Here is a 12,985-nt window from a genome sequence, read left to right on the forward strand (position 1 = left end):
GGTAATTTTTAAAGAAAAGCAACTGTTAAACCTCTTACTTTTACCAGTTAGAAACCTTAAGTGTAAATGGTCATCATAATCATAAATAATAATAATTGTGGTGTAATGAACTCTCCGATTCAGGAACAGTTTTGGTTATATATTTATCTATCAAATATAAATACTGTTATTTTAAGTAATGTTTCTGGGTAAAATATAACAGAAGTAAAATTGATATAGTGATATCTTATGTAAATTATAAGGAATAACAATTTAGCTATTCATCCACTTAAAAAGGATAAAATTTTTCAAAATATTTTATTTTGCACCTTTCAACACAGAAGTAAAAAACAATTTCTAGTAGGCAAAGTATCATTCTATAATACTCTGTCATTGCACAATTTCAAAATCAATGTCTTCAACAAATATAAACTTTTCAAAAACCATAGAAAGCCCACAAATTATTCACACACAATTAAATAAAAATTTAATGAATTTACTGACAAAAATATTGTAAAATAAAACAGCAGTAATGATAGTCTTTCAAATTCCTAATCCTCTGAGGATCTGATGACTTTATGTAGCTATAATTTTCATTTTCTTTTCAACTTTATTCTTTTGTTCGTTATGCTACCACAGTTCAACACAGCTGACCGTAAAATAAAGTCGTGAGCCTGACCAATTTTTTTTTCCACAGCTGGGATCAATGCTATCATAGTTCAACATAGCTGACCGCAAAATAAGTAAGTCGTGAGCCAGACCAATTTTTTTCACAGCTGAGATCAATGCTACCTTAGTTCAACATAGCTGACCGTAAAATAAAGTCGTGAGCCAGACCAATTTTTTTCACAGCTTGGATCAATGCTACCATAGTTCAACATAGCTGACCGCAAAATAAGTAAGTCATGAGCCAAACCAATTTTTTTTCACAGCTGGGATCAATGCTACCATAGTTCAACATAGCTGACCACAAAATAAACAAGTCGTGAGTCTGGGGCAATTTTTTTCACAGCTGGGATCGCCAGAGGGTTAAGGGCAAGTCATCAGGTACAGTACACCATTTTTGCAGTTATTAAGATTTAATGCCAAAATACGGAAACCATATTGTTGAAAACAAATGTTCCACTCTTGATCTGCTCAAGTACAAAGATGTTACATGGAATCACAACCACATAATTCAGTTTGTCGCTTGCACTATGACATCGAAAAATCAATACTGTCATTCAAATAAATACACATGTACACACTAAACACTGGCTTTATACATAGATATACAATTTTTCCTCTATACAAATTCTATACCTTCAAATTTATAATCGCCAACTTTTGTTTCCTTTAGTAATACCTTCCCTTCAGTATTGAATGCCATAATGTAAGATGATACGTTACCATCTACTTCTTCGGATTTTAGGGCCACTATAAGTCTTTCACTTGTGCCTGGAATGAACTTGAAACTGGAGAAACCGTGTGTGTCAATCTTGTCGCCAACATGATGTACCTATTAAAGAAAAAACAATGAATGATAACAATGCATAGTAAGGCACATGATTTTTAATAAATATGTGGTAATTTATCATCACAGACCCATCACTGGTTTAAAGACCCCCCACCCCATTTGTGACTTATAATTAATATTATTATTACTTACTAGGCTACAATCCTAATTGGAAAAGCAGGATGCTATAAGCCCAGGGGCTCCAACAGGAAAAATAGCACAGTGAGGAAAGGAAACTTAAGGAAAAATAAAATATTTTAAGAAGGGTAACATTAAAATAAATATCTCCTATATAAACTATAAAAACTTCAACAAAACAAGAGGAAGAGAAATAAGATAGAATGGTGAGCCCGAGTGTACCCTCAAGCACAAGAGAACTCTAACCCAAGACAGTGGAAGACCATGGTACAGAGGCTATGGCACTACCCAAGACTAAAGAACAATGGTTTGATTTTGTGTGTCCTTCTCCTAGAAGAGCTGCTTACCATAGCTAAAGAGTCTCTTCTATCATTGCAGTTTTAGTTCACTACTGCTAACTGCCTCGCTAGTTTTTAACAGCTGGGTAGAAACAAAGTGAGGGATTACTTGTCTTGGGTTTTCTTAGAGGGTTCCTTTTAAAATATATACAATCCATTGTACATGTAATTGAAATGTTTAATTTTTACTCTCCATTTTCCCTGATTTAACACAGCTTATTTAGTTGTAAAAGTAAATTATTTATTTGTCCTTTGTAGGTTATCAGCCCAAGCTAACAACAAGGCCTGTCTACTTAATCATCAAGGTAATTTCAAGTATAGTCACCCTCCTTATCAACGAGTACTGCTTTTGGACCCATCGCACAGGTGGGGAATTCCTTGGTTAATAAGATTCCAAAGTAAGGAGTTTTTTATTTTTTTTCATTGCCCGTACATATTCACAACTGTAATTATACTTTAAATGTAGACTAGACTATAGCAGTGAATGTATTGTCGTGTAATCACATAATACAGTACATTAAAGCTTTATACTGGCAATATTATCACCACCACTTTCTTTCACATAAATGTATTATACAATAGTGTATCTGTCTTTTAATGCGCTATACAGGGTCTCTACTCTATTAATGATTGGGTTAGGGGTAACTACAGTGTCAGTAAGGAAAAGTGTCCTAAAACAATTTACCCTTGTAGTCAACATTTTGGCATATAGTTTTCTAGTCAAATAATGACATCAAAATTGCTAGAATATACTTATGTACCACACTTGTACTGTAGTAAAAACCGGTTTTACAAGGAGGGAAGGCCTGAGAATCCACAGCCTTTTCTTCAGTCAGCTGACTGCTACTTTTAGCAGACAATATATGAGCACCTAAGATGTACAAAACAGCAGAGTTATAGCATGACTAATGTTTAATTTCTGTAATAATTTATTTGTTCTTGCGCACTGACACTACAAGCCCTCATCCCTTACATAGGAGAATGAATGATAAGAGTAATCTGGAATATGGCATTTAAAAGATTCAACAGAACCAACCCCTAGCTTGCTCATTGACAACTCTTTGATTTTAGCTGTTGGTGAGAAGGGACATTCTCTCAAGCTCTCTGGATATTGGAAGAAAACATCAATAAAATTGCTTTTTCTTTTACTTTCCAGTATGTTTGCCTTTTGTGTTGGTTGAGAATGCTGATGGAAATGTGGGGATGACTAAGGGCGCTGCCAAAAACCTGCAGTACCTTCCCGAGGATGCAACATATAACTGATCCTCAAGAACTTTGCCCCTCTGGCAGAGGACATTGCTTCAGTGTGAGGATGCCTTATGCTGAGAGTTGAGTGGTCGCCCTCCCAGTGACAAAGGCATAGCAGGAGGTGGAAGAAGTTGAAGAGCAATTCTTCCCCCTTGGAGTCTCCTTAGAGGTCAAAGAAGACCAGTCTTCCTTCTTCTACCCCTGGTTCTCTCCCTTCTGACCTATTTCCACTGGCTTTCTCTGGGGAACAATAGGAGAAGAGTTGTGACCCTTTAACTCTTGGGCAAGCCTTGGGGCAAGGGGGTCCTTCTGTTTCCCCTGGTGAAAACTAGGGACTTCCTTGTAAAGGTGTGCCTTGATACCTTGGGGTTGCTGGGGACCTCCTTGGGGTCGACTGGTTCCTCGAAAGAAAGTTTGAAATAGGCCCTTTCAGCTGGACACTAGCAGCAGCCTCCATCAGCCCTGACTTTAAAGGCCGTCAGCTCTTCTGTGCCCTTTTCCAACCTCGAGGCTTTGGAGGAAGACTGCTCCCAGGCAGTTCTCTCAAGAGCAATGCCCTTCATCTTCATATCACCGAAAGTCGAAAGATAGAAGGTCCTGGAATCAAGTGCATAACCTGCCTTCATGGAAGTAGTCCTCCTTCATGGTGTAGCTCTTTCTGGAGTGCAATCACAGGGTTGCTTCTCAACCTTTCGGATCCTTCCTCCCCTGAGAAGTATTGTAGACAAGCCTTCCGTAGGCAGTCTATTCCCTCTAGGCCTTCTAGTGACCCCTCCATCACATGCTTCCACCTCATGTACCTCTCCCAGGTCATAACAAAACACCCAATTTTTGCTATGTTGTTTATTGCTGTATGGGCATTCTGGAATACACAGTTTCCAAGGCAATTAGTATTTTTAGTTGTGTAAATGTGTTCTTTTGTTCATTCTAATAGGCCATGAAATGTAAACCAATACAGACCACACCAAGGACATTAGTCAATGCAAGCTATGCAAAGAACCACTTACAACTTGAAAAATGTTAGATGTCTTGTCCAAACTAATCCTATCATGGTAAACACTATAGTTAATTACCTCACAGACTCGTCTGGCAACAAACACGAAAAAAAAAGTATCCAGACCAGCTACTATTATGTTTTGAGACCTGCACATTAGGGGGCAGACTCGACCATTGACAACAGTATATCCTTTGTGAGCCCAAAGGGAGAGCTTTTCTGGATCAACCAGTACCTTGAATCACAATTTCGAAGCGTTTTTGTTTGTAACAGCAAAATTAATACTTACTTATGAAATTATCAATATTTAAAAAAAAAATTGTTTTGTAAATCAAATTGCTTGTCTGCCAAATATGCAGTCAAACCAAAGTATTAAGAATCAAGCATCAACTTTTTTTTTATCCCCAAATTTTGCACTAGATTTGGCACAAATAATATACATATTTATAATAGCTCTCCTTATCCCAATTAATAAAATTAACTTGTAATATTTGATTTTCAGGAAATAGTGGAAACGACCATAAAGTTAACACAACTGTAATTTGGATGCCAGAGAGTATTATAAGTGCAAAAACTTTCCAGACTTTGTTGCCGTAAGTAAATATAAATGATGATTAAAACCAGTTATGTTTAATTACAGGTATTTTTTAATGTTACACTCAAATATATTTTTTATTAAAAGGAAAAAAGCCCTATTTAAATCATTAAATAATAGACATGATTTATTGAAGTTTGCACTTCCAATTTCTATTAAGGTGAGGTTTTCATATAGATACAGGCATTACTAAATATCACAACTTTGTAAATGTAATTTTTATTTTTCCTAACTATACAAGTCCTTTAATTTGGGAGACTTGATTCAATGCAAGGTGGAGACGGTTGTTAAAACTTGGTTAGCGAGGGGTAAACCAACTCGTGAAAAGTAGGAACGAGGATCCTTGCCTCCTTACCCACCTGGAATATCCTCAGGACTTTTCAGCCCAGGCCTGAGAGAGGTTGTTAAGGACGGAAGTTAGATTAAAGGACTAAGTTAGTATACCTAGGAAAAATACAGATTACTTTAAAATTGTCATTTGTTCCTACTTGATATTCAAACGCTCGTCCATTGATTAGGGAGAGTCACTCTAGGTGGATTGGAAGTTCCGTTACAACTAAACTGGGTGGTTAATTTTTTTTCTTGGTGTCCCCCCACTTGGTCCTGTACAGGAGCTAGGCGGTAACCCCAGAAATCTCCTGACTGACTTTCATATGGATGAAAAAAAATGTATACGACTTAGCATGTACATGAGTGAACGATTATTCCTACACAAATATAAACCATCAATCTTTATCATTGGAGAAGGATGACAGCAGAGCTGGAATACTAAAGTTAAATCTTTTAACGAGGTGTAGTCCACAACCAGGTTGTTACCCTGCCGGTGGTTGAGGGCCGCCTCCCCTTTCTTGTAGATCATTGTAAACTCAATTGCCTTTCAGCCTTCAGAGAATACAACTTCTCTGCATGTTGATAGATCCTGGTTTCTGACCATTGTTATCTAGTGTGCAAGAGGACGAGATTCGTCCTTGTCTCCCAAAATCGGACAATTAAGAGGGGAAGCTGTCACTAGGACTCTACCACCGATACCAGCAGCCAAACAGGTGGTGGTGGTTTCCAGGTCAAGGCTCTTGGGCGTGAATAATAATAAACCGTTTCCGTGGACTTCTAATGGGAACAGCAGCTATCAGAAGTACCTTTGGACGATGGTTTTTCTTTTCCAGGAAAAAAGCTGACTTCAGTACCACTAGTGGAGAAGAACTACTGTTTATGTCACCTTAGGTACTGAAGTCTTGGCTCCCCAGACCAGTGATAGGTTCTGCTGGCTCGCATGTGGTCTACAGTATATCTGAAGAAAAAACCTTACATGGCTGGCTCTGAACTTTGCCTCTCTATGCCAGGAAGGTCTCAAGCCCATACATAAGCTGGATAGATACCCTGAAAGATGTCTCTCTACCAATATCTGAGACTATAGGAGCACCCCCAGCATGTGACAAAACCAATAGGTATCAAGACATCAAATTCGTATCGTGCGGATAGTCTCATTTGCCACAAGAAGACTGAGGAATACCACTCTAGAGGACGGAGAATTTTACTGATCCGTGTAACTTGACCATAAGGCAGGACTACGTAATCTTGAAAGAGTGCCAGCCTCTCTGAGTACATGTCTGAGCTGAAAAAGGTATGGGCATCTTGTAACACACTCTTGGAGCCTTAACCATCCTGTTAAGGCTAAAACTGACTGCAGCCTTGTCGAGTAGTGTTCACCACAGAGGCATTATAGACAAAAAAAAAACTGGCACCAGCATATGTGAGATTGAAAAGTAGCTGATAATCAAAGAGACTTTCAACACTTTTGGATTGAAGAATACTCAGGATCTGTACAAATCACCTGAGGACCTACAGTGTCGAACCAAGTCATCGTCTGGTCTTCTACGTGATCAGGGTGTTATAGTTGGGCAAGTGAGAGGGGAGGCAAGAGCAGCTTGGTGCTCAGACAATCAGGAACAAAATTAAGGTTATTCTGCCAGAAGGAAGGCTGTTGAGGCTTGTTTACTGTTTCTTATGGACACTGCTCCTAACTAGCCTACCTGTCCAACAGGAACACTTTCCCTTTGCCAGAAAAGTTAAAGATAGACATCCAGAGGCTTTCATCCGAACAAGACTGTCTTTAAAGGAAAGAAGAGGTGAGCCCTCCCCTCTCCTTACAGCATGGAAAGTGATCCCGGGATAGGATACAATCCACCACGCTGGATTGAATTGCTCATATCTGATTATGAGAGATACTATGGGCTTTTAAAATTTACTTGGCTGGTTTGTCATGAGGTAAAAATCTGGTGAGAGACATTTAATACAACGACGACAGTGAGGTACCTCTTGCTTAGTCAGAATTAGTAAAATGGATTAAAGTTTACACCTGAAACTGCTGACAAGGTATATGTCAACTAAAGATTGGGATATGTCTCAGACTTGAGTGGCAGGCTTGATTGGGAACCAACCCGTAAAACAGTGCCATGCGTCTTGATGAACCGTAGGTATCACTGAAGGTATGATGCTACTGAACTTGAAATTTCCCTATTGAGGTACCTCATCCACTCAGGACCTGAATGCCTTGGTCACTCCTGGATGTGTCCTACAGCTTGTAAAAGCACTCGAATAGGAAGCTTGAGCCAGCAGGGTCAGTTTGATTGGTATCCAGTCTTTTGAAAATCAAACTTGACCGATAGAAGAAGCTTGAAGTGATGTCTTTTGTACCATACTGTTGTACATGAATATCCCCAGCAGATCGCCTAAGTCAATAACCTCTACCAGGATGCTCTGCCAAGGCTGGAGGTTGAAAAGGAAGAACTGAGTAAAGAGACCATAGGTCCTCTTTCTGGCTCTGCTTTCTCCTTTCTTTGTCTGAGATATTGGCTCTCCCCTACCGAAAGTGCCACCAGTGGACTGTAATCTCCTTTTTCACATATCGTTATCAGAGCTATGCATTCGTGAAAGCAAGGTGGTGCCCGAAGGCTGCAGTACTTGATGTAGAAAAGCTATCTTGAAAAGAGAAGTTTGCCAACTGCATCTGTCAAAGGCCAAACAGAAAGAAGACATTGACTGGGGATATTGCTAAATTCCAATAGCCTAGACTAGAGGTTGGAGGGACACAGAATCTACATCTAGCTTCCAGTTTGGCATTAAACCAAAGTTCTGCTTAACTGAGTGGGTGACAGTTTGAAGATCTAATCTGATGGGATCCAAGTCATCTGCTGCATTTAATATGAAGCCGAGGGTATGATACCGACACTCAACCATGGACTGATGAAAAAAATGTATGCCAACATTCACCCATTCAAGTGCTGACCAGACACAACGTCACTATCAGATTTGACAGAGCTCATAACTTGGCCAAGCTTTTGAGAGTAATGGGATGGGAGCGCAACCCTTGGTGATGCCAGACACACAATTATTGTACCTCAATCTCCTGAGAATGGGGAGCAAACCGAACAGGACTGTTCAAGGTTGGCTTCCTTCCCTTTGTAGGACCATCCTTTTGGGCGGAGAGGAACGATCTTAAGAGCGACAAATCACTGTCTGTTTAGCCAGAGCAATTCCTCCTGGGGACTGATCTTGTCAGAGCTGTGGGGGAACTTAATTGAACGACTTTTCACACTATGCTAAGAAGAGGCAAACGAGAACAAGGAGCAGCCTACAATGAAAATCCCCGAAGGCCAAAGTACAGACATCCTTTAAAAGAAACTAACTTGAGGAGCTTCCGAAGAGCCCAGGAGAGAGACCAGAGCAAAGCTTTTCATCCTGAATATTAATGCCTGTAGACTTCCCTTTGCTTGAATGACCACTTTGCCTAAAGGTATTAGTCTTTGAACCTCACACCTCTATGCTTCCCCTATAGGAAAAATTTGGTGTGACGCTACTACAGTACTTCCACGAAACAGTGCAGAGGAAGACTTCCTGAAAGAACTGGAAGACCTCTTGAAGGACGACACCTGAAGAGAAGAGCTAAAATGTTGAAACAGATCAAGAAGTTCCCTGGAGCTCAGGATGAAGGCGTTAAGTGATCCTCCTCCGAAGAGGAAGGATAAAGAAAAGGCCGTCAAGCAACTTTGTGAGCATGCTCTCTGGCGGACCTCTTGAAGGATGACACCTGAAGAGGAAGATCCTAATAGTCATAGCAGAGAATGCTATGAGGAATAATGCTTTGGAGTAGGACCTCCTGAAGTGAGCAGTCTGGTGAAAAGGTACTCAAAGTTTTTGCAGGTCTAGAAGATCCATTAAGATTCTTGCAGGTCAGGATGAAGGACGGAAAAGACAACTGAAATCTTTCCTTAAGGGGATGGATCTGGAAGAATACCTCTCAAAAAATGACACCTGGACTTCTGCTGAAAAATGTCATCGTTGTTTGCTGGGTTTAGAAGGTCCCTGAGGATAAGGATTAAGGACAGCATGGGTGTAAAAAACCTTCCCTTTAAAGAGGAAAGATCAAACAAGGAAGACGAGCACCCTTTAAAAGTAAGGCTCCGAGGAGTGGAAGGAGCTCTGGAGAGGGAAGCCTTGAAATGCAACCGAGAAAGTCCTTGAAGTTGTTGGCCTAGTCATCCAAGAAGGGTAGTATCAATGAGATCCCGAAGCGTCTGAGAAACATCCCTGGGCAGGAGTGACCAGCAGTGCCTGTGACACTACACCTCTCACAAAACCATGCAGAAGAACCTATGGAGTTCCAAAGGAACTCAGGGTCATTCAACATGTGCTTTGGGATCCCATATCTGCTGTTCCCATTTAGAAGTCCAAGGAACGTAGCATTATTATTCATAGCCAAGAGCCTTAACCCGGGAACCACCACCTGTTTTGCTGCTGGAATTAGTGGTAGAGTCCTACTGACAGCTTCCCCGCCTAATTGTCCGATTTTGGGAGACAAGGACGAATCTCGTCCTCCTGCAGACCAGATATCAATGGTCAGAAACCAGGATTTATCAACATGTATATCCTGGTTCTTTGCGGTCTGACGGTGAACTGGCATTAAAAAATAATTGGACTGATTCACTGCTTAGCATCCAGAGCTACAATTCCTTCCGCGGAAGGAACTTAGACCAAGCGCTCTCAAGCTTACCCGAGTAGGTGCTTGCCATTCTTCTAGAATCTCTGTGGCAGGTTTCACAGGCAGAGAAAAGTCAATATACATAAACTGCCCTATTCCTGTTGAATATAACCCCAAGGTTTCTTCTTCAGGACCTGTTGTAGCTGCACAGCAAGTTGAATAGTTACCCCAGCTCCTTTCAAAGGACCATTAGCATGTGACTAGCACTTTCTTTTCCTTTCAATCTTTTCCTCTTTTAGGGTACAGCTTCAAAACCATGCTAGCTGGTCTTTATCTCGATGCAAGTATGCCTCATTCAGCTTACGGCAATTCCACACTCACGTACGGAGGAGTCTTCCCCCACACTTCTTACGAGGCTGAACGGAGGGAAGGCAAACATGTCCAGGTGATCCCACTGGTGTTGGAAGAAGTTTTCAAACGATGCCCATAGGTTTGTAATCGGGGAGCAGCAAGATACAGGGAGCTTCCTACTTTGCTGGGTGGCAAATAGGTTGATCCACAAACTCCACGGGGCAAGAAACCTCTTCGCTATAGGTGGATGTAGGGACCACTCCAATCCCACAACACATCCCTAGCGACTGATTGTGTCTGCAACTACATTCTTCTTGCTCAGAATGTACCTTGCTGACAACTTTGGCATAAAATGCTGCCCAGATTGGCATCTATTTCATCAACTCGTAGAGATAGCGCAAGACTATGCCCCTTGCTTGTTGATGTTGCTTCCCTGTATATTCCAGCTGAGCTGTTATATCTCCTATGTAAAGAATGAGGGTTTATATATGTACAGGAACAAATACAGATGGTTTGGAAGTGACGTTACAAAATGCTACAATTCATTATTGGTTTAACCAAAGAGAAATAAATTACAAACTAGGAAATTACCGAGATGTCTAACAATATGGGGAAAAAAATTTGAACATTATAATGGTTTGAGTATGCATTGCAAAATAGGATGGAGCAGTTGGTATAAAATTATTTGATGCAGAAGTGGCCAGAAGACATAAAATCATGGGAGAAATTTAGTTAGCATAAAGAAAAAGTTGATACGGGAATACAGATCAATAAGTAGGCCTTAGAAAATCAATGGAGTAAACACAAAGTTGCACTACAGCCTTAATAAAAATGTATCATTATTATTACTAGCTAGGCTACACCCATAGTTGGAAAAGCAGGATGCTTTAGGCCCAAGGGTTCCAGCAGTGGAAGGAAATTAACTATATATGGGGAAATAATGAATTGAGAATGTAAAACATAATAATTATCTTAAAAGTATTCTATGTAAAAGATCGACTTGTTACCTCAATTGTACAATATCTTAATTATCTTAAAAGTATTCTATGTAAAAGATAGACCTGTTACCTGAATTTTTTCAAATCCTTCGGTAGCTTCAAGCATCAAATCTGTTCCTCGATGTTCATCATCTTTTTCATCATAACGCGCAGTGGATGCTCTCCTCGGTAAGAAAACCCACCTTTGTCTTCCTTCTGCCCATTCACAAGCTTCATGAATCATATACCCTATGGGAAAACGTAATAAATACAGTTTGAACCTTTAAAATATTATTTATACATTAAATAAAGTTTCAACTTTAAAATGCTATTATTAATACATTACATAAAATTATTATAAATAACTGAACCTATAATTTCTGTGAATTTATGAATTCTGGCCAAAATAAAGTATGGTATTAGACATGAGAGGCCATTCAGCACCAATATGCAACCTAGGGAAATGCCCACACTTGCAGTACGAAGTAAAAGCCAAAGGGTTGGGAGACTATTCAAACATGATAAACTCAAGAACAATTAAATTCCTTAACTTTTACCTTTAATTTTTCTCTGGAAGAGTTAATCACTATATTACATATTAAAACACTGTATATATTTTCTTTACCATTATCATCATCATCATCATAATGGCAAGTATCATGTCATTACTACAAAACTATACCGAATATTAATATTTGATGAATTTTCGTGTTAAACCTACAGGATATACATAGGTTTTTAGATATTAGGTAGAAATGCTAAAAAAACTGGTATAAATTTTTAATGTACTGTAATATGTTTTATTACAATACAGTACCAATTATTGATTAACATCCATAGAGTTTGGGGCTTTGTATCATAAATTATGTAGAAATCCTTATCTGTAAAAGGGGCTCAAATACAATACCCAAGATTGAGGAGGGCCAACTGGTAATACAAACAAACATTGAGGACGGCCAACTGACTATACAAACTGCATCTTTTTAATATGAATGGCCCCAACAAACAGTTCCTAAAATCTACTTTTACCTTACTTGAATAATACACAGAAAAGAAGAGAATGGCCACGGCTATATGTTTCTGATGAAATTCAATCACTCTAGTAATGTTATGAGCCTTCACTTCACTAGACCTTAGCTCATCCAAATTCCTACGTGCCTCTATTATCAGGGGCTTCAAAAATGAGAAGGAATTCTTTAACAATGGTTTAGTTGGGATCCAAACCGCACAAAATAAGTTCTTCAACAAACATCCCATACTTGAAATAAACCTCGTATGCTTGCAGTCCAGTCTAATTACATTTTAACGCTTTTTCGAGGCACACCCATAACTTGGCATTAATTTCTTGCATCATCAAGATACAGTATTTAGAATTCATGTTTCGAATCTCTTAAAAACTATCACTCAAGATATGACAGTTAAATTTTTTTTAGCCTTTGGCATCAGAAAATGAATTAGTGAACTACTAGCAATTTCTTATATGGTAGCCTTCAGTAATCATAAGAGGATTTTTTCATAAGAGGATTTTATTTTTTCCCCAATTTCGGAGCTAAAATGAATTTGAGGCTAAAGGTTATTAGGACTTTCAAGAATAGCTAATGAATATTACCAACGCAAATTCAAAGTGTCATTAAAGTAAGTACAGTTTACTTTGTATTCATGTTATATCCTTTCCTTTACAGCAAAACAAAAGATTGGCCACCCGTGGTCTGAGTGATCTCTGTCTGTACCGGAGCTCCGGTAACAATCTCCGGTACAAAGGTCCGTCATAGTGACAACGTGAACACCAGAGGAAAACTAATATTAACCTCAATGCTGATCGCCTGTACGATATCCGGTTAAGCTGGAGATTCGATGAAAAGGATCGTAATAACGATATTGTGATTATTCAT

General features: G+C 39.3%; 1 protein-coding gene and 1 long non-coding RNA gene across 5 annotated transcripts in view; one reads left to right on the forward strand and one right to left on the reverse strand.

Annotated features, from left to right (window-relative positions):
* Positions 1-604: 604 nt before the first annotated feature.
* LOC137658787 (soluble calcium-activated nucleotidase 1-like) overlaps positions 605-12,985 on the reverse strand; it is a 117,184-nt gene continuing 104,803 nt past the window's right edge. For 3 of the 4 annotated variants that reach the window (XM_068393844.1, XM_068393830.1, XM_068393821.1), the window contains exons 7-8: positions 11,185-11,342; positions 605-1,477 (exon numbers count right to left, since the gene is read on the reverse strand). In XM_068393844.1, the coding sequence (XP_068249945.1) occupies positions 1,265-1,477; positions 11,185-11,342 (371 nt within the window). In that variant the 3' untranslated portion in view covers positions 605-1,264. The remainder of the gene's footprint in view (positions 1,478-11,184; positions 11,343-12,985) is intronic. The other variant, XR_011047430.1, reaches the window with a different exon arrangement.
* On the forward strand, positions 746-5,163 carry LOC137658802 (uncharacterized). Its single transcript, XR_011047433.1, has 3 exons — positions 746-877; positions 2,209-2,348; positions 4,695-5,163. It is a non-coding gene; the product is annotated as an uncharacterized lncRNA (long non-coding RNA).

Source organism: Palaemon carinicauda, chromosome 1 (assembly GCF_036898095.1).
Source record: "Palaemon carinicauda isolate YSFRI2023 chromosome 1, ASM3689809v2, whole genome shotgun sequence".
NCBI lineage: Eukaryota > Metazoa > Arthropoda > Malacostraca > Decapoda > Palaemonidae > Palaemon > Palaemon carinicauda.